The sequence below is a fragment of the Strongylocentrotus purpuratus genome, unplaced genomic scaffold (assembly GCF_000002235.5).
Source record: "Strongylocentrotus purpuratus isolate Spur 01 unplaced genomic scaffold, Spur_5.0 spur5_contig_820, whole genome shotgun sequence".
Lineage (NCBI taxonomy): Eukaryota > Metazoa > Echinodermata > Echinoidea > Camarodonta > Strongylocentrotidae > Strongylocentrotus > Strongylocentrotus purpuratus.
In genome coordinates this window covers 173,568-201,050 of record NW_022145525.1, presented here as the reverse complement: position 1 = coordinate 201,050, position 27,483 = coordinate 173,568, and the positions used below count along the sequence as shown (strand labels likewise).

General features: G+C 36.2%; 3 protein-coding genes across 5 annotated transcripts; 1 reads left to right on the top strand and 2 right to left on the bottom strand.

Moving 5' to 3' along the window:
• Positions 1-304: 304 nt before the first annotated feature.
• LOC764270 (DNA methyltransferase 1-associated protein 1) lies at positions 305-27,483 on the bottom strand. 3 transcript variants are annotated; one of them, XM_030980642.1, is made up of 12 exons: positions 27,280-27,483; positions 24,790-24,875; positions 9,617-9,812; positions 8,656-8,814; positions 7,730-7,857; positions 7,436-7,478; positions 6,016-6,219; positions 5,177-5,245; positions 3,836-3,960; positions 2,723-3,044; positions 1,430-1,489; positions 305-477 (listed from the first exon to the last, which is right to left on the bottom strand). In XM_030980642.1, the coding sequence occupies exons 1-12, from the start codon at positions 27,400-27,402 to the stop codon at positions 415-417; spliced, it is 1,578 nt and encodes a 525-aa protein (XP_030836502.1). In that variant the 5' UTR covers positions 27,403-27,483; the 3' UTR covers positions 305-414. The 3 variants fall into 3 exon arrangements, with proteins under 3 accessions (XP_030836502.1, XP_030836485.1, XP_030836493.1); XM_030980625.1 differs by having other exon boundaries at positions 306-495; XM_030980633.1 differs by lacking the exon at positions 7,436-7,478 and having other exon boundaries at positions 306-495; positions 7,687-7,857.
• LOC115922217 lies at positions 11,659-20,270 on the top strand. Its single transcript, XM_030980619.1, has 10 exons — positions 11,659-12,024; positions 13,827-13,967; positions 14,236-14,350; positions 15,135-15,432; positions 15,623-16,196; positions 16,857-17,043; positions 17,483-17,737; positions 18,080-18,251; positions 18,521-18,669; positions 19,170-20,270. The coding sequence occupies exons 1-10, from the start codon at positions 11,692-11,694 to the stop codon at positions 19,343-19,345; spliced, it is 2,400 nt and encodes a 799-aa protein (XP_030836479.1). The 5' UTR covers positions 11,659-11,691; the 3' UTR covers positions 19,346-20,270.
• On the bottom strand, positions 21,519-24,721 carry LOC100893216 (P2X purinoceptor 7-like). The gene is made up of 3 exons (XM_011674203.2): positions 24,148-24,721; positions 22,965-23,201; positions 21,519-22,674 (listed from the first exon to the last, which is right to left on the bottom strand). The coding sequence occupies exons 1-3, from the start codon at positions 24,378-24,380 to the stop codon at positions 22,524-22,526; spliced, it is 621 nt and encodes a 206-aa protein (XP_011672505.2). The 5' UTR covers positions 24,381-24,721; the 3' UTR covers positions 21,519-22,523.

Below are 27,483 nucleotides of genomic sequence, written 5' to 3'. Positions count from 1 at the left end.
GCTGTGAGCGTCGAAATCGGCAGCCTAGCATAGCCGGGTAATGTTGGAGCGCCTTGAGGAGCTTGCAAGGTCGAAACATGCGCTATGTAAGAATCTAATATTATTATTATTATTATTTCATACCCAGTGAACCTCAACCTCCAAGTATTTATTATATTCCGCAGGGAAATGTTTCTAACGGCAATAAATAAAAGGGGGATGATAGGGGATGTCGGACTGGAGTTGGACTGGAGTTGGACTGGTGATGATGGTAACTCCTAACCAACAATCAATCACTGCACATTATTTTGAAGCCCAAACATGATAATTGCCAAACATGATAATTGGGTTAACACTGGTCAGTCTTTACTCATGTTACCCTTCGACTCAGTCCAATAAGCCTGTCATCAGCGGAATATCAGCTTCATCTGTGTCTCACTTCTTGAGTTTCTTGAGGACGTTGCCTTGTTCCACCGCCGCTAACCTCTTCTTCCTTTGCTGCTCATATAGGGATACCAGTACGGGAAAAAATGGAAAAGATATCGTGATTGACAGTGCCATAATAAGTCTATTTCAATCACAACTTACTCCTCTACATAGAGAAAAGCCATTTAGGCTATTTAGTAATTGATTATAAAAATGATGACACCAAGTGTAAAATTGTAAGAGAGCCCCATTACAAATGATCAAAATAGAATGCACAATGATAATGTTTGGTTAAACCACACAAATATCCAGTTTGAAAGACATAACATTAAAAATATCTTAACTGTTTGGTGAATTCCAAAGATTAGTGAAAGAAGTGCTGTCAACAGGATAGAGCAAGGCAAATATCAATAGGCTCCATTAGAGCACACATTTTCATGAAATTACCTTGCTGCAATTATTTAATGCATTTTGCAACTTGAAACACACATTATGTCAAATTCTCTATCTAATTCTGTTGGCAACAATTTTCTTTTGATATTGAGCCTTTCTTTCTCGATACAATATTTATTGATAATTACAGATGAATGGGTTCAGACAATTACTCTCAATAAACACTCGTGAACTACAGTCAACTCTTACTCCCTTCCATTACATGGGCAGCAAAACCCAACTTATATCTACTTTAAATTTGCACTAAAATTCAAAACTTTCCCCCTGAAACAGAAACACAACATTGTGAAGGCTGTTTCCTGAGAGCATATTCAGCCAACCCTGCTTTGGTTACCACCTGTCTACAAAGACCACATTTTTAGTTTCCCTTGGAAGTGGCTTCTCATTGAAACATGTACTAAAGGAACCTGTCTACGAAGACTACTTTTTTATGTTTCCCTTGGTCCCTATAGACAGGTTTGACTGTATAATGATAAACATACCAATGAAATAAAGACTTTGAAATCCAAATTTCATTGATGATACAGTTGACCAGCTTAAGAAATGGGAGTTGTTAAATATTGATACTTACTGGGGTAATTGGAGTTGTCGACACAACATCAACGATGATCTGATCACCTAAATCTGTCATCTGGAGAAGAAAAAAGAACATGAAATAATAAATGACATTAGCAGAGGCTGTGACTATGGTTGGAATTACAGAAATTTAAAATCAAATCTTAACCTGGTAATGGCATAGCAACATGCTAGGTGGAATGGTTCGTGTGTGTGTGAGGTGGGGGGGGGGGGGTGGTCGAGGGATTACAACAGGTTGAACATTACAGCAGGTTGCATGTACCGAATGTACAAAAGCAATGAAATATTCATTTTCCCTGTCATCACCCTTATCAAAGATAATTTACCCATGGTATTTCATTTCCCAAAGTCTTTTGCATATGGTATGAGCACTAAAGTGTGTACATTCTGTTGAGAACCACAAGATACCAAGTTTGGTCTTTGTTTATATTGCATATACACTGTATGCATGTAACACCAATGGAAAGCAATTTTCTGTATCATACACAGACAATAAAACTTGAATCTGGAATCTTGAGAATGTCGATGTCTATTAACAGTCATGGATTAGACTCCTGAGATTAAATGATTAAAGCCTCATTTAGATAATCCACAGAGTTAGGATTTAACAAAAAATTAAAATGTTTTTAGTGTAAGAAAGTATTTCACATTTCTGCATCTTATAATACTGAGCTAAGAGAATACATGTAAGACTTATGTTCTGCGCATTTACACATTTTTTTTAATGCTGCGGTTTAAAGGTAATACAAAGTTTTGGTATGGGGTCATGAATTTGGTTCAAATGAATATATTGGGAGCATATGCGATCCTACAATATTCAGTGATCGTTTTCGCAGTTGAAATCGAGTCTAAAGTTGTTAAATTTTAGATAATAAACTCTTTATGTTGTATAGCTCCCTCTCAAGGTCAAGATATTAATTAAGCTATAAAACAACCTTTCTTGACTAAACTTGACCGATTAGCTATTCCTGATTGGAAATTATATATCACGACTACATATTCTGAGATTTTCATGGTCGCAGCTACCATTGTACGGGCGTAGTTGCAAAATTTGAAATTTATCAAAATTTACCGGGAGCACCGGTAAATTTTTATATTCAATTTTTCACGAAAGCAGAAGCATTTTCGGGACTAAAATTTCTAGTGCTTATAATACATCCACAGGGGCATCCAAATAAATAAAAACTTTGTATTACCTTTAACACTTCATATCTGAAGGAACCTTCAAAGGCTCCTGTGAAGATTACAGAATCTTAAACAACAGTTTCACTGTGTTGAGTGTACAGACCTTTCTACTGGTTCCTGGAGAGAGCGGTTCTTCTTTGATGTCCTTCTCCTCATCTTCACCTCTCTCCTCTGCTCCTTCAATGATGTTCAAGGATGCTGATAATGATGTTGCTGGTAGGATACCCGCTGTAATGGATGCTGGTAAACCCAGCTTGGTCCCACCTATGCCTTCTCCTGCTGCGAGCGCTGCTCCTAGGGTCAATGTTGGTTTGGATGGGAGCTTTCCTGGGGCTAGGGCTTCATAACGGTGCCGTAGAGTCTGAAGCTCAAATTCACAGTTTGCCAGGGCTAGCTTCAACTCATACAGTAGCACCATGTCTGATCTATAGTCAGAAACATAGTAATGGTAAGGTCATTTCTTTCAGGTTTATTCTAAATCAAAATGTTCCAAGGTCTGGTTAAGAAGTAATCTAGCCAACAGGTTACAATAGGCAAATACAAGTGACAACACTTTAATCCAATGGTCAATGACCCAAAACTGATCCCCTGATAACAATGATTTCAAATTATTGCAGTGGTTTCTTAACACATAATTACATTACAATTCATTACAGTACATAAAAACAGGCAGATCTATTCACATGGTGACCTCCTAATGGTCCCTATACATCCTTTAAAATATAAATTCTGAAAGAAAATTTAGTTTTTTCAAAGGGTTACTTGTACAATGTTAATAATTTTCCCCAAAACTTCATCTGACTCGATTGCTTTGAATTGAACTTCATGGCCTTTGACCTGAAATATAACATCATTTTCTTGGTACTCTCTACTCCTCAATGATATTTATACCCATGATTACTGGACTTCAGGGCAAAACTTTGGTGATGAGGAAAATTGAAATAAAAGGTTTCGATTGATCTTAAATAGACTATTGTATTACAAATCTTGATATTACCCCCCCCCCCCCTTTAAAAAAAAAATTAATAATAATAATAATAATAATAACAAACATGGTTTGGTAGTAACAACCATTGATCCAAGATTCATAGATTTTAACATATTTCTTTTAGTCCAAGTAATATATGTTAAAAGAAAGTAAATATGGACATGACTCTCATAAAAGTTGTGCCTATATTTCACTTCTACTATGCAGGTGAGAGAATGAGAAACATACCTGACTTCATTGTAGAGAAGAGAGACCTCTTCAGTAGGCATGGGTTGTACTGGAATACCAAGCTCATCTAACAGATGCTCAATAGCTTTGGTTTTCTTCAGACCAACAGCTGATGGAAGCTTCATCTAATAATCAAATATCAATCAATCAAATCTTAATGTCAGGTTCCATCTCCATTTCATCTTTGAAAACTGAAAGTCACAACATATTTACATTATCTAGCATTTGCAGCCCTCACATTGTAAGCACATATTTAACATTCTAAAACAATCTTGTACCTTTTCAATTGTGAAAATCATGGTGAAGAATGTACACCTCCAATAATAATAATAATAATAATAATAATGGGTTCTTGTATAGCGCTCATGTCGGTCAGATTTGACCCTCTTGGCGCTCCTGATTATTACCCTGGCTTTAGCACGGCGCTCTAGCATTTCAAGGAATAAATTCCTATCAGGTACCCATTTACTTCACGACTGAATCATAACAAAAATAAGATTCCTAAATGACACACACACACAGCAAGTAACATAAATCTATAGCATATACATGTACATGTAGACCTAAAATGTCATCAATGCCCCTTGACAGATACTATTGCCCTGGTTATTAGAATCCTACTAGAACACAATGTATGCACCATCTCCACTCCCTAAGAATAATGTGGAAGATCACTGGGTGTCATATGGCATATTTGATCACAATATTTGGCTTCCTATCAAGTATCCATATTTCTGTTTGGTACACAATAACAAACACTTTAAGATACTAGTGTGCACAATGTTTTGGTGGGATTTCAACCACACCCAGTTGATTCACATTCCACTGATATATTCGTTTTGAGACAATCATAATATTCGATTTAGAAACCCATTCAAATTAAACTTAAAAAGCAAATTTTTCGAATTCCTGTCCTGAAAGGGATATACTCCAGGCATCAACAAAGCTTGTACATTTAATACCTTAACATATACCCGAACATTGGGGTATTTCACAGAGAGTCTAAGTTGAACTTATCTCTAAGTTGACCTTAACAATTATGGAAAGCCGTTAGCATCTTTGAAAATATTTTGTAAAAGTTATTTTAATAGGCATAAAATGTTGATTCAAATCATTCATATTTTCTATTATCAAGGAGGTTTCACGTTCTTGATATGGATTTTATAAAAAGTCTAAAATACTTGAATTTCTGATTTTGAATATATTTTATTTTAAGGTTACACGTGGCTCTCCATAGTTTTTAAGTCTAACTTAGGATCTTTGTGAAATACCCCCCATATTTATCAGTAGTATTGGGTCAACATACTTCTGATGAGGACTCCCTATAACAGGATATCTTACCTTTTGGCTCCTAAGATAAACACCTGATTGCTTGAAGTCTGGAAACTTGATACCTCCGGTTTCCAAAATCTAGAAGTGATAATCAAAGTGGGAGGTAAATAATGAATTCATCTTCTTATCTTTGAAGATGGCATGATGCATCAAGAAATAGGAGATTTTTTGCTCTACAGTTAGGTATAACTCATCTGAATTAACCTCATGAAATATAAGAGAAGAATGTCCAGTCCCAAAGAATGTTAATGTTGATAAAAAGGTGTTTATAACTTAGAGTCTACTGAAGCACTCTGACTTATAAGGTACAGGATTTGTGCACAATAACCAAAGGGGAAGATTAGAACTCAACAAAATATTCTGCCTAGGTATGAATGCATTAGCTTACTCAATCATAAAGTTATGGTTAATCAAATGAAATAAGTAGCCAGGGTTGCAAAGAGATAAAATCTATTACAACAAACTCTAGATCAGAAAAAAAAATTATTACTTCCACACTGTATGATGCCTCAAAATGTTGAAAGTAAACAGAAGAAGTATACTCTTTCATGAAATCTAAAATAATAATAATTAAAAAAAAAAAAAAAAAATTGAACATGCTATCCAAAGACATCTTTGCAAAATTTGAACTGAGAACTACACCATGTGACCTTTTTTTTTAATTTGCCATACATATTTGAAAGCACTATTAACACAGACTACTACATACACAGAAACAAATTGATGTAAACTCGAATTCACTGTTAGCCTCATTCCCCAGAACTGTCTAAGCTAGTAGACCTCTCTCTTTTTTTTTTTACTTTAATTTTTTTTGTAGTTATTTAAGAAATAGACAAATTTCAACTCACCTTGGTAGATCCTTCTAGTTCTCTTTTCTTGCTAAGTGGAAGTGAAAGTTTTTTCTTGTTGATCTTTCTTTCTGTTCTGCGTAAGTCTGCGTTGTTATCTGCAGCTGTTATGAGCTTCTGAAGGTCCTGCGCCTTCTTCTCCCGCTCCTTTTTCCTCAGCTCAATCTTCTTCATTTCAGTGATGAGCGTCTCCTCCTCTTCAACCTGAAAGTAGCAACAGCATCCATCATACATCTTCAGTCAATTCAAAGTTTTTTAAATTTGTTGTGACATCTCACATTAGGTTTGTTAGAAAACCAAGTTATATCTCATCGTAGTCATTGAAATGACAATGTGCTGTCCATACTGTGTGACATCTCACATGAGGTTTGTTAGCAAACCAATCTCACCATAGTCATTGAAATGACAATGTGCTGTCCATACCGTGTGACATCTCACATTTCGTTTGTTATCATGTATACCAATATATCTCACCCCAGTCATTTTAAATGACAATGTGCTGTCCATACTGTGTGAAATTAAATTTTTAATTTAATACAGATGATCATGGATTGAACAGACGTGGCTATATCTCTGTCTCTCACTAACAAATGAGTCTAAATGATTATCCCTTTACTCTTCTCAAGCTGACTGAGCTTTTTATTGTAAATTATATTGTGACGCGCTCAGGTTGCGCCAATTCATCAAGCCCCTATAGCTTTTACGGATGCACCTTTTTCCATCCTATACTTTTAGTAGATATAAATAAGGTCTTCTTTTTCTTTTTCTTTCCAATGGTTTAGTATATATATATATATATATATATATATATATATATATATATATACAGTGCGTCCCAGAAAAAACGAAACCGAGAATTATCGATGTTTTATCATAACTTAATTACAATTATAATTAATAAATGACACATATTTGGAAAGCTAAGATCCTCCTCTTTCATTTGATGCAACTCATACGATTCATATCTCACGCATGAGTGATTAAAAGCAATTTGAAGAGAGGAAACCAAAAAGTCATTTGGCGGGCAGTATCTGAATTTTAAAAAGAAAATCACATTTCTAGAAAGTTCAATTTCTGCCCTTTCATATGACACCTCAATCAGGAAAAATGAGCCCGGAATAACAAAGTTCTGTTTGTTTAAAGTAAGGCTTGCATTTCTATAATTTGATCAAACGAGTTCGTTTTTAATGGCTGCCTGCCGTAGCAACGTACAGAGTTGTCAAAAGACTTAACTCCATTTCGTTGAAGATCAGCCATGCACAAAGAAGACGAAAGACCTGAGCTGTTATTTCACCTGTTCATTAGTTCTGTTATACAGCCTGATCAACTGTTCTTTCCTTCTCCTTTCATGCTCTGCATCGAATGCCCTGCTCTCACTAACCAACTAATCTAAATGATATCTTACAAGCTGTTATCTCACCTGTTCATTAGTTCTGTTATACAGCCTGATCAACTGTTCTTTCCTTCTACTTTCATGCTCTGCATCGAATGCCCTGCTCTCACTAACCAACTAATCTAAATGATATCTTACAAGCTGTTATCTCACCTGTTCATTAGTTCTGTTATACAGCCTGATCAGCTGTTCCTTCCTTCTCCTTTCATGCTCTGCATCGAATGCTTGCTCTCACTAACCAACTAATCTAAATGATATCTTACAAGCTGTTATCTCACCTGTTCATTAGTTCTGTTATACAGCCTGATCAGCTGTTCCTTCCTTCTCCTTTCATGCTCTGCATCGAATGCCTGTGGAGCCCTGTTACTGAGGGTGGGGTCACTCCGAACCTTGGCTAGTTTGTTTATTATACTGTAGTACCTTTCCTTCATGTCCTCCATAGATCTCTTCTGTTAACATAAAAATAAAATAAAGTTTATTCATCTTCATGTACAGGTTCCTTTCGTACATGTTTCAATGAGAAACCATTTTCAAGAGAAACAAAAAATGTGGTCTCTGTAGACAGGTGGTCACTAAAGCAGGTTTGACTGTGTATGAATAACATGAGATGAATTTTAAATAAATGTACTTGAAAAGAAGGCTAATAACAATCTAATTATGGGCTCCTATGGAAAGGTTGCTACAAGAATGTTCTATTCCAATCCTTTTAGCTGCAATGGTCAACTACTGTACTGTCTGATCAACCACATTATAAATGGTTACTTGAGGTATAGATACACATTTGAATTTTAGGCTTTCTTGGATTTCTATTACAATTTAATTTTATTAACTACACATCACTTCATACTTGTCTCCTCTTAGAAAATTCTCCACTTTCCAATCACTTGAACTTCTTTAATATTTCAAACCTTTTCTGTTGCACCCTTCATTGTAAAAGTTTCTTTTACAATCAGCCACCCATCCCATAAAATCCTTTTATTACACATTTTTGTTTATCCTTCGATTATTATTGAACATCCTTTTCACACAAATTATTTATTCTGAACTTGTCAATACTTTCATTCATTCTCTTTTGTAGTATTTTACTGTGATTATATTTTGTTCACGTTCATTTAATGCCAAACCTCCTAAATATATAAAAGCAGTGTATGGAAACTCCAGTTCCTCAAAAGTGATCCCAAACGAATGGCCAACGAATTCTTTATAGTTCTTTACTTCATGAATATATATATTGGATGAGATCTTACCCCATAAGTTATCTGATCAAATCTGTCATTAACAATGACCCAGCGAAGGTCAAAGCGGGTGCAAAGGTCAAACATGTGATCAGTAGCTAGCCGTGTCCATTTCTCACTGTGTAAATGAAGTTGATATTCCTGGTCTGTATACATTGGCATCTGAACTGACTGGAATTCAAAGGAAAAATGAAAACAAATTTTTAGACAATTATATTTATAACACTGTGGAAGAATATTCACTGCTCATAATATATGTCGATTTAGCAAACAAACATTCAAGACCCAGGCAAGAGTTCAAATGTGCCTCACAAATGTCAGCATTTTTTCAAGCTTCACAAGGTAATAAGATTATGTGGTAGCCATTTTACTTTCTTTCTTTCATTTTTTGCTCACGTTTTTGTATGCACAGTGAGTGAGCGAGTACTGGTCATTAAATACAATTTAAATTGTCATACATACATTATCTGTAAGTGACTCGATGCAAAGAAGGGTACCTATTCAGTTTACAACGATGGAATGCATACCTCCTGTGATATTAAAGTGCAATATTATAGTGGAGCAAAACAAAAATAGAGATCATCATCTACATCTAACTATTTGTTTGAAATTGTCTTCCCCAACAGAAATTTCAATATATAATATAAAGAAACATACCTTGTGTGTCATTCCTTTTAGTTTGTTTAATATTTCATTTTACACTGAATTTATTTCAATATGATTTCTTTTCCACAAAATCTGAACATAAAATGAACATGTGGAACTATTGACAAGGAAACTACTTTAAACTTCATTGTTTTTTAATACATAAACAGTTAAAAACATCCTGAAAATACCTGACAGACACTGCCTTAAGAATAAGAGGAAAACTTTGATGCAGATACCCCCTAAAACACCTATTTAGAATGTCTACGAGCTTGGAAAACCAGGGACCCGTCTACATTTACCGGTCCCTGGATAACACAACACACACCTTGTCAAATCTTGCAAATGGATAGTCCTTTCCTTCATCAGCCACCCTTCTCCAATGCTGAAAGACGGCTCCATCTTTCCTTCCCGGGTTGGTGAAAGGCATGAACTTCCAGGGTCTGACCTGCCACCTTCCAAGCTTGACCTTCATCGACTTGTAACCATGGTTACTATCTGATGGTATCAGTGGTGGTGGGTCTCTAAAATAAAAAATGGTGAATAAAAACCCTTGATAAAATCTTTTGACAACTGGGACTTGCTCAGGTAACATTTTCATCATATTAAAAAGTTTAAGTTTTCATTGCATTAACATACTAGGTTAGTATGTGAATCCAACTTTCACCACTTTAATCAAATATGGAAATGTACTGAATTTGTGCCCAGAACTACATGTAATAACAAGGAATTGTAATGATAATAATAATAATACTCAGTTTTTATATAGCTCCTATTAGAATCACTAAAGCCCTTCTAAACTTGGAGATTATTACCCCGGCTTAAGCTGTGCTGCCAAAACGGGGCTCTAGCATTTCAAAGAATTAATTTCCTGCCAGGTCAAGTACATGTACAGGTGTAAATGTACTTTGCAACATTTTAAACTTAGCTACAATTCACAGCCCATAATAACTACACTAAAAAACAATTACTACTAAAACTAAAAGGCCTACATACATGTATCGAGGGTGAATGGTGCTTAGTACATAAACAAGATGTCTGACTTTATACAACTTCATGAACATGTATTTATTTACTAATTAGATATACATGTAAGCCTCCTAACATGTTACCAAAAAGAAATGCAATAAGAAACCAGAACGTCAATGACGTAGCGCTCATCCGCATCTCACAACAACAAATATCGTAAATTTTAAGTGGTACACTTTTGAACTGGTCAAAAAATAAAAATGTGATGCCCTGGAAGGGACATAATTTCATTTAGCTGTACAAGATTAAATAGAAACTAAAAGAAATGTAAATAGAAACTAAAGGAAATGGATTTTTTGTTATTTTTGGAATAAATTTGCATAAATTACCATAATTAATTAATGGAGAACAATTTCAAAATTGTGTGTAGAAGTTTAGTGTACCATAGTTAGCTCTACGATATAAAGCAAACCAAATCAAAATCGGTCGAAATATGAAGGAGAAGAAGCATTTTTTGTGATTTTTAAATTATTTTTGGAATAAATTTGCATAAATTACCATAATTAATCAATGGAGCAAAATTTCAAAATTCTGTGTACAAGTATAGTGTACCAAAGTAAGCTCTATCAGATAAAGCAAACCAAATCAAAATCGGTCGAGAAATGAAGGAGAAGAAGCATTTTTTGCGATTTCGAATAAATTTGCATCAATTAGCATAGATAATGAATTTCACTATTCTGTGTTTTAAATCCCCCTCTTGGCCCTATCATATGAAACAATCAGAATCAAAATCGGTTGAAAAATAACGAAGAAGAAGCATTTTGAAAACTGTGGACGGATGGACGGACGGAAGGACGGACGGAAGGACGGACGGACGGACGACGGACGCCACAGCATGGCATAAGCTCATCAGGCCCTTCAGGCCGGATGAGCTAAAAAACTAACATATCTGAAACATGTCCCTGCTGTAACCAAGACAAAATACTCATTACATTGAATATCACATTCATAGTACAGGTAAGTGAGCCATCTGACATAAAAAGAATTGTTGATCTATTTAAAAAAATACTGCTCAATATTAGAAGGAACAAAATATTAAATATCTTCATTTATTTTGTCGTCACTTAAAGGTTCCCTATTATGAATTTCTAATTCTTGGTATTTTGTACATGTAACTCATATAAAGTGAAAAATGTTATCTGTTTGAACTTTATACGTATCTAAATATTAAAAAAAAAATATTTTCCCCATGTATTCATGCCTAAATCACTCCGCTAAGCCCCGCCCCTTTTAAAACCCCGAATTATCGTTCTTCGAGATTGATTGACGTATGACGTCAGAAACAGAAGTCCTCGATAATTGTTGAGAAAATCTTGTATTCATCGTACGTGCAAACTCATTTACTGCCTCGAGGATTTACATCTAAATCGAAGTATGCCGCAACGCTGCGTCGTTGCAGGTTGTAGCAACACAACAAGGGAAGGTGTGAGTCTGCACTTGTTTCCAAAAGATCCAAATATTAAAAGAAAATGGACAGCAAAAGTCAAACTAACTCGCGCCCATTGGTGTCCGAGTGACCGCAGTGTGGTGTGTTCCGAGCACTTCTGTGCGGAGGACTTTGTCCCCGGGCTGCATGCGGCGTTTGGGATGAAGAAGAGGCCGTCCCTCAAGCAAGATGCCATTCCCAATATCAAACTTGGGACATCTGCAGCCGCAGAGCCAGCTAAGAGTGAAAGACCGGCTTTTGCCAAGCGAGAGAAGGCTAGGGTAAGTTATTGTCAATAATAATTTATGGTTAAATTTGGTTAAATTATTGTTAAGTTATGTTTAAATTTGCGAACGATTTTGACATTACCACCGCCTGAACTGAAGCTGCTGCCGTGCGTGCAACTCCAGGGAGCTCCGTCGCCGGCGGAGCTCCCTGGAGTCGCGGCGCGAGCAGAGCTGAGGATGCAGAGCTCAGTCCATAGCATCGTACGACTACGAAGGCAGGCCACCCGCCCGGAGACAATTTGTTCCGATTTGTCTCGGGTAGATGATGATATTTCCCGATTATTTGACAAGCCTGAGTTTCTGTTTATTTATTTATTGCTATTTATTTATTGCTACGATAAATAAAAATATAGTCTAGACTCTACAGTGAGGTGTCTGCTGAGCTGAGCTGAGCATGCTTACCTGAGAGTGTACGTGTGAGCGATGAAGAATTGGGTTGTATTTGTAAGATCTTTTAGTCTTATTCTAAATGGAGTAGTCTATGGGAGGTAGACTCTAATGATATGTGCAAAATTCAACAACAACATGAATTGCCTTTCGCAGTTTTAGAGGTAATCACTAATACAAAGTTTTGGTATTGGGTCATGAATTTGGTTCAAATGAACAAATTGGAAGCATATAGGCCTACATATTCAGTGATCGTTGTCGAGATTGGAATAGAGTCTAAAGTTATGAAATTGTAAATAATAAATGTTGTATAGATCCTTTTCAAGATCAAGATATCAATTTAGCTATAAACCAATGTTTCTTGACTAAAATTGACCGATTGGCTATTTTCGTTTGGAAATTATGTATCACAACTACATATTCTGAGATTATCATGGTCGCAGCTACCATTGTATGGCCGTAGGCGCTAATTTTAATTTATGAAAATATACTGGGAGCACCGGGAAATTTTGATATTTAAGTTTTCTTGAAAGCAGAAGTGTTTTAAGGGGCTCAATTTTCCAGTGCTTATAATACATCCACATGGGCATCCAAATATATCAAAATGGTAAATAATCACCATAGCCAATTTTCAAAATTTCCCAAAACTTTTATATTACTAATGTTGGATGATCAATTACATAGCTTCAATATAGTTATTTTATGAAATTGATTTCCATTACCTTGAACAAGTTTAAATGTCCGTTGATTCTAATTTCTACATCATAATTCTTAGCAGCATAATATCTGCTTTGATGAACTGGTACTTGAGTCTGACAATGCGTGATTGCATAGTTATCAGTTGGTTGTAGGAAGCTGTTATGTTAGTAATGGCACACTGTCTGTAATACTACACTGTGCATCAGGGTTCAGGGTCACTGATGATAAAACCATTTGATGATGTACTATGAATGTTGTGACACATACGTGTTACCCCCCAAAAAATCTGGAATTTAATCGTAGATCTGATTATTTTTTGTCTTTGGTTTGTGGATGCATTTCCTCAAAAAAAATTACCCCTCTGATATTTATTGCATTTTTGGTATAAACTGTATACATGATACATGATTGCAAGAGCTATTTCATGATACTGCTGTATTTTAAGACAATTATGCAGTATGCTGTACAATGCTGAAATACCGGTAATCAATTTCACAATTACTCTCACTGTGATGACCAATTGAAATTACGTTTTGTTTTGTCAAGACACATGAGCAACTTTTAATCATGTTTACGTAGTCTTATAAATACATTTTTGAATGTTCAGTGCTTAGTCACACTCCATCGTTCTCACTTTTGGTTCATGTATTTTTTAGCATTAAAAAAAAAATGAATGATAAATCAATATGTGTACTTTTTTTCCCTCTTAGATGCTGGATGAACTATTATCAGATTCCAAGGACGAGAGTGTTCCACATGCTGCTGGTTCAGCGCAATCAGATGAGACCCCAGGCTGCAGTTATTGGACAGACGAGAATCCCCATGAGCAGGCATTGGGCGACTCCGAAGAGGTACTATTACAAATTACTGTGCCAACGGATTGTGTAATACATGTCACATTGTACATTACATTACACGTTACATTGTACATGTATTGAATGTTTTGAATTTAAGTTATTTTTGCATTCCTTGTGAAAAAAGTTTACACTCAGTACACTAGTGAAAAGAGAAATATTAATTGAAATGTACTTGAATCCATAGCAATAATAGCCTTTATGTTGTTTGCTCTGTAACATTATTATCCAGTTTGCCTTTGTCATCTCAAACATTACTCTTCAGGAGATGGATACACAAGAACAAGCCAGCCCAGAACATGTCACCCTGGAACCCCCAACCCCACAGCAATCCACCCGGTCTGTTGGGACTCAGTTTTCACCTTCAACACGAGTAAAACGTGAGATTGCTGCATTTTGCATCATGTTGATATGTTTAAAAACTTCATGATTTTTTATATTGAGGTTCCTTTATGTATGTGCAGTTTTCAAAACTAGAATAATTTTTAGGAACAATTTGATTTAATTTTTTTTGCTGTGCACTAACAAAGGTTATTTAAAATATTAATTATGAGCCAAATACAGTGGTTCACATTCAAGGCAATTTGTTTTACTCTATAATATGTACTATAGATTTTTTTAGATAACATTATTTTATTTAAAGGAATGTTTAACACAAATGTAAAAAAACAAAATATTCCTTTTGGATTGATTTCCACAGATGTTAATTTTGTTCTATTGGATTTTGAATTCAGAACTGTTGCATATATCAGTTGACATGTCATCTTCTTACCAAACTGGGCTTGTGTCGAAAAGATTGTTGACAAATGGCTTGTCGATAACAGCACTCGTCTATAAGGTTATATTTAAAGGCACACTGTCCTACTTGTAGCTACTTGCTCCCTCTATATAGAAAACATCCCAATCGGTGCCTGTTGGTCCCCCATGATCCTCTTTTTCTTATGTTAAATGAGAGCCAAGTTAATGAGATAGCCACCTGTCACAGTGACCTCGATGGTCTAATCCCTTCTAGCTAAAGTAGTAAAGCCTAGCTTTAAAAATTCTTTTGCAAGTCTACATATTTTAACATGGAACGTGGAATGTTATCCTACATAGATCAATTGAGACAGTTAAATCTGTAAGTTTTATATATACTTCTACATATTATGTTATTATCAAATATAGGTAGCCAGACATCTGTCCTCACAAGGGAGACTGGTTCCATGAAGCTACCACCAGAGTTAGCTTCGACCGGGACGCAATGCGTAATCATCGAGGAGGAGATGAAGGGGACAAAGGAGAAGGAGACGGCAGCAGTGAAAGAGAAGGAGGCAAAGGAGAGCAGTAGCGATGAAAACAGCAATTCCGGCAGTGATGCACCACGTAAAAAACAAGAATCCTCGCCTGGTTATTCACCTGACAAATCATCATCATCGTCTAAAGAGCAGAGCACACCTCAGAAGCCTTTGAAAAAACGCAAAAAGTGAGCTTGCTTTCTGTCTTTAAAAAAAAAAAAAGCAATGTTATGTTACACTATTAATAACTATGTACTTACGTCAAAGAATGATTTATTATGTCAGTAATGAAGTTTGACTCTTATCCATTGACTGTCTTTTTTTTTTCCTCACAAACTAATGTATCATGTAATATCCTGTTTTTAAAACTCCTTACAGGACGAGAGGTCAGCGCCCATCAACATCTTGGCAACCAAGATCAAATGTTTTGCCCCACTTGGAAAACAAATATATCGTGTTTGAGACACAATTGATGGAACTTTTCCAAAAATGTCCGTCATGTGGATCTGGGAATGTAGGCATCCAAAAGTGGACAAAAGGAACCCTGGTCACCATCAACACAGAATGCTGGAGTTGTTCAGCTAAGAAATGCTCTTGGGCTAGTCAGCCGTGGTATGGTTGCACCCCAGCTGGGAACATTCTCCTGGCAGGAGCCACACTGTTTGCGGGAGGAAGTTGCACTAAATTGCTTAAGATAATGGACAACATGAACATAGCCTGCTTCTCTGAGCCAACCTTTTATAGGTTTCAGACTGATCTCCTGCAGCCAGCTATAGAAAACCAGTGGAAGATACATCAAGATGCTCTGCATACCCAGCTCGTTGCTTCAGGAACACCCTTGACAATTGGCGGTGATGGACGAGCAGACAGCCCAGGCCATACAGCGAAGTATGGCATGTACACAGCTATTGAACTCGAAGTCAACAAGATCATTGATATCCAGTTGGTACAGGTAAATAGGATTATTAGTGTTCTAATGGTCACTTCCAAATATGACTTAAGGGATCGTTTAACAATGTTAAATCTGAGATACACGGTCCTACACGTTACCAGTGTCTGTGATATGGTGTAATATTGAAGCCCTTAAAAAATTGCACTTCAAAATGATCAAGAAGTGCCTAAAAATCTTTGAGTGACTGGTTTAACCATACTCGTTTTCCCCAATAGACTGTAGTGTTATGAAAACCGTTCATCATTAATATCTTGATAATTAGACAGACGATCGGCTTGTAAAAGTCATGGAGTTCATGACTGACCTAAAGGTTTATAATTATCATTGCAGCATGAGCTAAATCAAGGATTATTTCTAAAGGATCTAAGACAAAGTTACCGGATCCCTTTAACCAAAAAAACTACCTTTTTTTACCTTTGCTGTGTGTTTTGGAAGATGAGGCATTTACAAAAAAAAAGTCTTTGACATGTTAATTGATAGTCTTCATTAATAACTTCATAGTTCCTTTCTAGTTAAATGTTCCCCTGAACTTGACTGTTAAACTCCCACTGACATGAGGTGTATGTGATACATACTGAAATTGTTCATCTGAATGAATATTTGATATGCATTGATGTATCTCTTGTCACTTATCTCATTTTATCTTTGTTGTTATTACAGAGCAATGAAGTTAAAAGTAGCTACCACATGGAGCTGGAGGGCTTAAAGAGAACATTCCGGACCATTGAAAGTAAAGGTCTAACAATCCACAAACTTGTTACAGACCGACACAGACAGCTGGCTAAACACATCAGGGAAACGACCCCTAATGTCATACATTTGTTTGATGTGTGGCATGTAGCCAAAGGTGGGTACTGCATTGTAGGAAAATAGTTGAAAGATGTTATGGTATTATTTGTAGGAATAGTTTTGAGCTGTCAAGAAAAACTAGTTCATCTCATGGTTGTTAAAAGGTACCCGGATGATCATGCAATGTTGTTTTGAGATATATATCATGGTTTTCAACGAGCATATGAATGAAAACTTAATATCATTTTGATATCTCATGACCGACTTGCTTACTTGAATGTGTACACAATTTGTTATGTGTTAATAAGGCACACAGGCTTGGTCAGAGGACACATAAAGCATCCTTGGACATTGTTTTGATGAGAAGATATACCCTTGTATCCAAAGCACTGCATTTTATATTGTCAGGAACTTAACTCTTCAGACAGGCGTTTTGGTATTCACGATGGAATTTTTTATGTTTGCCATTTTTTTTGTTTCTATTCTTTTTGCTATAGCTGTCAGAAAGAAGGTGCATTCACTGGCCAAAGTAAAAGAATGTGAGGTTGTAGGACAATGGGAGCAGAGCATAAACAATCATGTTTACTGGGTAGCTTCAAGTACTAAGGACGATGAACAGGAAATGAGAGTGGCTAAGTGGAAGTCTTTGGAGAATCACCTTCAAGGGAAACATAGTGGTCACTCTGAATTATTTCCGAGATGCCTACATGGGGACTTAGGAAAGAAACGTCGCAAGAAATATCTAAAGCCTAGTAAGTACGGGGTATTTTTATAATGAATTAATATGCTGCTTCTTGTGCATAATGCATATCAAGAGAAAGTGTATTGCCTTTGAGTAGACTCATTTATTACTAAACTGTCAATGTCATGTCCATAAAGAAATCTTAGTTGGAATAAGCATATTGCTTGCTTCAATTTACTGAATTGTTGAAAAAACTCCTTTCTTCCCATTACTTTGAACTTAGCAGCAAGCAACTATCCAGTCAAATTAGAATTTCTGTAATTTATGAAGAAGAACAATATAAACCATTTTTTGTTTGTTACCACAGTATAAATATTGGTATTGTTCTTATGTTTATATTATATATTTATAGGCACATTGGCATCTGAGAAATTGAGCAGCATCATCAACGGCACAGCACTAGTCAAGGATATCAGGAAATTGTCAAGTGGCAAGCAAACCTCCTCGTTGGAATGCTTTCACAGCATTGTGAACCAGTTTGCTCCAAAGATGAAGGCTTACAGCTACTTCGGCATAACCAGCAGGTAAATCTAGAGATATATGTCAGGCATTAGTAAAGATACTTGTGTGTGGAAATAGAGTTACTTGCCTCCTGAATTAGAATTTTGACATAAATAAGAATTTGTTCCTCTGTCATCTCATCATTCAATTCTGTATAATTTTTGTCATTCTATTTACATGTGATTGTATCCTTAAACATAGAAACTTGTCATCATGCTCGATATGTTGAAAGAAGGTTCATTTTGGTGATGGCGTTGACTCATATGAATATATTGTTTTGTGTTTAATTTAGGATTCACCTTGCAGGACTCCACTACAATGAAAACAGCAATAGAGAGCAAGCAACCACTAGCACTGGGGCTAAGCGCTACAAGGTCAGCAAGCTTAAGTACAAGGATGGAATTGCGACAATCAAGGAAGTCAAAGAAGATGCCCAGTACTGTAAGTAGAAACTTTTGGAATTGGTTTTTAAGGAATGCAGAACCACTTTTTTTTTAAAAGGAGGTAATTTTTGGTGTGTTTATAATTATACCTCTTATTTCTTCAATCTACATACATACATATATGAAAGAGATGTAAATTTAATTTTATATGTGATTCAGGTTTGGTGCATTGTACAGGCCTGATTAAAACCTGATATTAATTGGTTTCCTATTTATTTTTTTTCCCCTGATTTTATCCCAATCTTTCCCTTATTTTTTCTATTCTTCTCTACTTATTTTTTATTATTTTCCAATTATTTTCAGTGCTCAATATCACCCCTGCTTGTACCTTAGAAAATTAAAACAAGATTTATGTTCATCCCAGGATGAAAAATTGAATAAAGTATCTGATGTATTCTGTTACACAAATTTGAATGTATCAATAACCTTTGAAAATTAGGGCACAACAGAAGAAGTTCTCTAAAGTAGAAATGTGGCTTCTGTGTCTTGAAATTACAGCTTACGTTGCTGACCTGATGGATGACGTGGCTAAACGCAGCAAGACCTACGTACCTAAACCCAAGAGGAAGAGGAAGAGGAAGGCTGCCCCACCGACACTTACCAGTCAATTCTTGTACCCTTCTAAAGACCAGCTCATCCAGCAACATCGCAGTCGTTTCAACTTAGATAGTTAATCTGCTATGTTTCTACAGTGCCGGGAATGGAGAATATTAGAAATAACTGAAGTTCAAGGTTCAGTGTGACAGGCACCATCCAAACAAATTGCAGTATGTACATCATAATGATATCACTTTGGTTGTTACCAGAAAAGTTGTTATGTGAAAATCCATTCTTTGGTAATGCTGATATGGTATCAGAAGAAACTTTTTAACTTTGACAGACTCAGAGCATAATTTGTAAAACCAAATGTTAATGTTCAAACAGTTATCTTGCATCAAATTAGGATGCCTTTTTGGATCTTGTAAGACAATTTACTGAGAAGACAGTTTCTTATTTGTGTAACAGAGTAACAAATTTGTCTCTTAGACAACCAAAATTTACCATGGGTTGTTTGAAATTGTTTCATAGATTTGTAGTGATTTGTAACTAATTTGAATAATGGTAAGGACTATTGGTATTTCTCACTAATACAAGTGCTTGCCTATATGGAAACAGTGATTGTTATATACATTTCAAGGTTCCATTGTTACACCTTCTATAGCTTGATATTTAATGTGGCAATACAAATAGAGACTGCTCTTATGCCTATTTGGATAGCAGCATCCTTTTCTACCAAAGCTGGTACAGTGAGCTTACGGTATGTTTTTAGGTTGATTGATTGGTAGAAACTAGGATGGGTATGGTATTTGTCTTGAGCTATAATGCAATGTTACAGAGTGAAATCTGACATTATTCATGTCAGATTTGTTTCAGAATTCCACATCTTTTTATGTATCACCATAGGTCAAATAAACTGATTATGTTGTCATTGTTGTGTCCCTTACCTTGAACTATAATGCAGCTGTTTGCGTTGTTGATACAACAATTTCCTGTAGTCATTTTCTAAGTAAGTAAGGCATAAGTTTATCATGGTGTAGAAAATAAACTGGGCTCTTCTATATCTTTATGGAGCTAATTCAGGACTTACTTGAGTTTGCCTATGATTAGATGCATTTCTCATGTATTCTTTATTCATGTCTATTAGATATCGGAGCTGCTGTTCAGCTTTTTCAGGACTTGCTCTAGTTCTAGTAACTTTTTTTTTGCGTGCAGTTCTTGCCTGCATTTGCAGAAGTATTTCCTCAGGTGCATAATACCGTTTCGCAATTAATGAAGATATTTATGCAGAGTATATACATCATGTTGAAGAATTGTTAAATAAAAGAAAGAAAGGAATTGATATTGTCTTATGGTGATCTGTTCATAAGTGTCATAACATAGCGAACCTAGTTTTGAAGGGCATTTCAAAATTTATTTCATTCACCCATCTATCACAGTATTAATTTCAATTTGATAAAAAAAAAGAATCAGGGTTAGTAAAATTTTGAGAGAAATTGAGTGTGAAGGATGATAAAGTTATTATTTATTTCAATCATGAAATTTGGCGACTCTAGTCTCTACCTCACAAGCAGCTTTCGCATTTGGTCTTGACTGAACTTTTTTTTTTTCATTCTTGATGAAGACAAAGATCACTTCCCTAATAGAGGTTGTCTTAAAAATGTTTATCATGGAATATGATACAGTGGAAACTTGCTATAACGAGGGCATTGGGACCACGAAAATTACCTTGTTTTTATCAGAAATCTCCTTGTATCAGGGTATTAAAACAAAACATAGACCTTGTATATATCAGAGATCTTTTTAATGAGTTTCCACTGCATTTTATTTTGAATATATGAAAAATGTAACAACTCTCACCCCCCCCCCCCCCCCCCCCCCCCCCCGTCCCCTAAAACGAAGGGGAGGGTATACATCACTATTTACAGAGCCACAGGTTGATTCCCCCTTTCTGAATTTTTATTTTCTAATGATTCTCTCTCTTTCACCATTTTCTTCTCTCATGCTTTCTTTTTCCCTTTCTCCCCAAAATCTCAAATTATACACATCTTCTCTCCCTTTTCCTTCCGTTATGCCAATTGTTGGTTTTGAGATCACTCACCCAATCACACATTCCTTTTTTCCCCAACTGTTTACCTTCAGTCATGACAAGCCTTGCACTATGCATAGTAAACCCTTATGATCTCTTCCAGAAATTATAAATTGTTTTGAAATCTATTATATTACTTCTGGAGAAATGTGGCTACAGATGTAGTAGCCAGGAAATAATGGTCTTAGAATTTAAACAAAGAAAAAAGAGCACCAAACAGATAAGTTTCAAAGCAAAAAAATGCCATAACACTTTTTTTTAATGGCAGACCTTGTTTGCCGATAAAGTTATCGTTCAGAACTGAGATCCATGTATGCATCTTTAACTTAACAATACAATATCAAATACATCAAAATGCTCAAGTCAAATACTTATAAATAATGAAACTCCGACTAGAAGCAGCTGAATTGTTTTTGCATGTCTGTGAAAATAATCCATCCCTCACATAGTTGGGCGAAAAATACAAATATAATTCATACCATACTAGTAGTCACAATGTAGCACACCCCCATGTGCAACTGATATCCAGGTATAGGAATTAAATATGAAAATTAAGATTTTCCACATCATTTATAAACGATTTAAGAGTTATCAAGTTAAGATCTAGAACAATATATAAGTAATGGTACATACAAATAAATACAACAATCGATCAAATCTAGAAGTTGAACAATCTGTAAAAAAAGTGACCGTAAGAAGAAGAAACAAATGTTGTGAAGCAACAATAATGATGATCACATGAATGAGCAGAGCAAATAATAGATCATATGTGTCAGTCACTAGCACTCGGTATAATTGTTTTCGTCAAATAATAAAACTGTCTTGGGAAATTGCTTACACTCATCGAAAAACGATTCTGATACATACATATTTAAAATATTTAATTGTACTTTCCCCTTTGCATAATGCTGACATTTGTGCATGAGTTATATCCAAGCCCAATTAAAAACAAATTAAATGATACAACAACAAAACAAAAACAGAAGAACATATGCCCTAAGGGGCATTTCAAAAAATGCCTGAGCTAATATATATTATAGAGTTCCTATACCAGTAACTAAAAAAACATTATATTGATGATAATATGTCATAGAACGGTCATAAAAATATCAGTAGTAAGGTGAAAGTAAAACATTTTCCTGTAAAATATTATCTTCCCTCATAAATGGTGACAAGCTGAAAAAGGAAACAACAAAATATCGTACAGCAAAATTATACAAATAAGTCTACGCCTCTTCAAAACCCCTGTATTCTTCTGATGGAAACGCAGCACGAATTCTTGTCACGGCACATGATGGAAGAGGAACACGTACTGCTCTGCCTAAGAACCCCCAGCACCATCTAACGAGCTGCCTATATGCTACATGCCTGTATTTCCTATAAAAGAAAAAAGAATTTAAAGGGGATACAAAGGAAACCATGATTAGACAACTAAAAAACAATGCATGGAGAACAAATATAAATTTGCACATAGGACAAGAAAATACATGCACACTGCGAATCCTCTATACATTATAATTAGTTTTGCCTTTTTTTCTTCAGGTTACATAATATCGTTGTGTTGATTTCAAGAAAACCTAGAGCCAACTTGACATTTGGCATTCAATTTACTTCACATAATAGAGAGACTTTTTTTGGATTGAAAAATAAATAAAATTGTAACTCACTGATTTTCTGTGGCATCTTGTCTCGCCTGTCCCCCATACTGCTGGCGATAATGTAGGTATGCCGTTTCCATCACCCATACGTCCAGGCACACCGTTTGGAAGCCTGGGTGTTCTGTGATGCAGTTCAGCTCACCATGGGGATATGCGTCCATTTTCCGCACGATCTGGTGAATCTGCTTACAGCAGACACACTCCCTCACCACTGGCATTGGGATGCAACCTCCACTGCATGAACACCTGGAAATTGAAATAAATCATTATCACTCAGTAATGACAGTATCATGAATATTATTAGGAAATACATAATATTTTGGGCAGAGCAATTAAAAAAAAAAAAAAGTAAAATATGTCACTGGACTATATAGCCAGACCCACTGGTATGAGGATGCTTGTTTTATCAGAATCGTGCATTGACGTGTGTGTACAGAAAAGGGCGCTGCACAGATTTTTTGGCAATCTAGCCATATCTCGGTTTCACAAAATAGTCTAGACTAGACCTACTCTAATTCTATAAAGTTACATGTAAACTACAATTTACAAAAAAGAAAGAAAAAAAAGGTGAAGAAATGCTTCCAACTGTACAAATTACCCGGTCTTATCTAGACTAGAAATATGAAGAGAAAAAAAGCACAAGTCAGAGAGGGAAAAACATGGCTTTGAAGTGTATTTGGCTATTTGCACAACTGCGATATTTTTTTTCTCCAAATATTTAGTAGACCCCTACTACTAATAGGGTCTACTCTACACAGCTCAGTTGATATTGATCCAACTTTCAGTTGTAACGATCAACTACTGTACTTCAGGATACCCTACTCTTACATAAAGTAGTCTACCTATTATTTATAGCAAGATAGTAGCAAGATAACAGAAAAGGTAGACTTTTCCGGATATCACTGCCAATGTTGTTAACGCTACCACATGCACCAGCAAAATCCTGCCCAAGCCCCAGGCAGGGGCAGCAGGCGAACGACCGTACGGCACGGTATACACAGCCTAACCTGCCCGCGTCGACAGCCTGTGACTAGGCGCCAGGCTTGAGCGGTTGATCGCTGCTGAGCCGAGCTGCCTTAGCGCTAAGGCAGCTCGGCTCAGGACTCGGGCAGGCCACTGTTTTTCTGTTTTGCAAGAACAGACAAGATTATACGTGAATTAAAATGAGTAAATAAGTTTTCAAAGAAATTACCAATCGTTATTGCCAAGCCTCCCGTCGATATCTTCGTCGATGTTAAAATCAGGAGCGTCATCACCCTCGTCTGATTCTTCCTCTGAATCGGAAATTTCCGGCTCAAACATATATGGCTGCGCACCTATATTCTCCTCTACTTCTTCTCGATTTTCCAAATCATTTTCCAAATCAGAAATATCGCTGAAATCGGATCCCGATGTGCCGTCTTCGTTGTCCGACGAAGAAGACATAATTGTTGAATTGGGATATATAATAATACTAAAATGAAGGTCTAGAAGCTACTACTACTGGTTTGAATTCTGACTCGCTCTGATGGAAGTACACGAAGTTCTACCGTCAACACACACACTTTCAGCTTTCTGGAAAGCCGGCATTCTGTTTATGACGTCACATGACGTAATCGATCGATTGACCGATTATCCAAATTTTTAGGGGCGTTCCCAATTATTTTTTTCTTTTCAAGTTTAAAGATTAACGAATTTAATTCAGATAATTAGCTTGAAAAATCTGGATTCACAGCAAAAAAGTCATATAGTTCAAATATACTAGTATTTCCGTAATAGTGGTCCTTTAATATCAATTGCACTACTGTATGCACCTCTGCAAAAAGAAATATAACATTCATTGTTTCAAACTTACTTGTTATCAGAATAAAGTAATGCATACACTTCTCTGTGCATTCCCTCAGGTCGCTTGAATACTGCTTCATTATTTTTCTTCAGTTTCTGATAGAAAACAAGAATAAAATGGTCATGTGTTAGAATGCGAGAGTTATGTGTTAGAACGTGAGAGTTATGTAGGAGATTGATTCAACAACCGGGCATGGTGGCTCAGTGGTTAGAGCGTCCGCCTCATGAACAGGAGGTCGTGGGTTCAAACCACGGCCGTGTCATACCTAAGGCTTATAACAATGGGACCTTTCTAGCTAGGCGCTCAGCATATTACATGTAGATTGGAGAAGGGTAGTACTAACATATTATGTTATGCAGGGCCCGCTGGAAGAGCAGTTTCATAACTGAAGTGGCTACCCTGGGTAAATAAAACGTTATCATTATTATTATTATTATTATATGCATGTGGTCATAAATGTAACCTCATAATGAATACAGCCATTACAAAAACAAATATAAATGAAAAGATACAAATGGTACAAGTTGATGTCCTTAGTTAGTGCTCTACTTCAGCATACAATAATTGAAAGCAAAGTTAGTGAAGTTCTCAATTCCAGTAGGCTTCCTCTCTTAAACTTCAAAAATAAAAGCAAGAAAGTGCAACTGACACTGACTGATGTTTCAACTTTCAAGTGGATTTTGGTACATTCTGATCTGAGTGCAATGAAATATTTTTACAAATAATGTTGTTATGTTTTGTGAACCTAGAGGGTAAAACTGACCCATAGTCCCATACATACCATGCCATACATGTATCTGGAAAAACTCCTTGTACATGTAGCTACATGTACATGTACAAACACAGATTTTACAAAGTTATCAGCAGAGGGCCTACAGGTGCATGGCCATTATTTACACAGCCCAAAAAACATCTTTTTTTTTTTAATTGCCATTTAAACTACCCGGTACTGAAAAATCCAAAAGAAACTGCCAGGGTTTGATCATTCTTTTTTTTTTCTATGTGTATTTGTGCTCATACACCAATTGTCCTAGACCGAAAGCTTCAGTCTCTGATATCAACGATTGTTCCGCTGAGACTACATCTGGCTCCACTGACCACCTCTATACAAACACTGAAGTACATCATATGGAATAGGGAGTGGACTGGAAGGAATTATCGCTCATATTAATGGGAAAGTCTATGTAGAGAGTCAATGTAAAATGCATCATGAAAATCATTGCGGAATGCGTTTTTCGCATTGGCAACAATGCAGACGATCCTTATTTTTGAGGACACATCAGTCCGCGTTTACGAATAAGATATGGAACAATTGCAGAATACTCTACCAACGACCATCGACCAAGTACTATTGAATGAAAGAGAGTCCAACGACCATCAACCAAATATTCTAATAAGGCATATTTGTTTAAAAAAGCATTCGACGAAGATACTGACAAATATTAAAAAAGAAGCCAACGACGATGAACTAATGCTAGTCTAGTCTACTCTAAGTACAAAACTCCTTTTTCTTTTGTATTTTTAGAATGAGACATCACTTTTTGATTAAAAAAGCACATACATGTAACTATCTTTTTCTTTGGTATTTTTAGAAAAAGACATCACTTGTCGATTAAAATATCTATTAGGGTCTTTGACAGCAGACTAAGTGGTGTCAACAGCTTATAATATAGCGTGCAAAAGGTATCGGTACATACAAAATACGTGTGTGGGACTATACACGGGCTGGACGTTGCGTTAGTGAAATAGTGCTCAGAATTCAAGTAGATCTAGTTCATCTATTAATTTACAGACAAGAAACAAGTCAAAGGTAAGGACATTAATCAGTGCTTATCAATATAACAGAAATTTTGCATGAAATATCATCAGGAAAGCCATCTAAATTGGTCACAAATTAGCAATGAACACACCAAATTCAGCACTGCAATAACGCACAAAACAGCGTAAAATTCACATTTTCGTCCACCAAATGAATATAAACACTTGCCTTATACAATCTTCAATACCTTTATCACCGTTATCGCAAACAATAAAATCACAATCTATATCTACGGCTAATATACGAAGACTAAAAATATGGTAGGGTATTCTGCAATTAAGCCGACGATCCTTATTTTCAGACCAGCGCCCCTACCCTAGTGCCCTACAATACATCAACACGTCATGGGGAAGGTTGGCAAATGTCATTTTACCAGACAGTTATTTCTGTCTAGACGGTTATTTCTGTCTAGACGGTTATTTCTGTCTAGCCTCAACTGCCCAAGGAGCTAGAAATACAAGTCATGCAGTATCTTGCTGGCTCTCATCTCAGTATGACTATGAGACTATAAAGAGACAGGGTGCCACTGCATGCTGCACTAGGCCATCCTCACGGCCGCGGCCCCGTCCGTGTACGCAGCCATGGACAAGGCCTGGTCGAACCACACGGGCGTGAGCCGTGACATGTCTATCTATGCATGGGGTTAACGTATGTACATAGGCGGCTGTAGCTGTACGTACCTGTTTTTTCTGCTCTCCAATTATTCCTGTTTTTCTCACATTTTGACCAGATTCACCGTGAGAAGTTGTAGGGAGTCTTTCAGAATCGATATCCCACTCTAAAATATCTCTGACATCAACCATCTTTGACAATTTATTGCTAAAAAAGTAAACAACAAGCTTGAGCAAGGGAAACGAGATGCGATTCGCGATACATGTCCATAA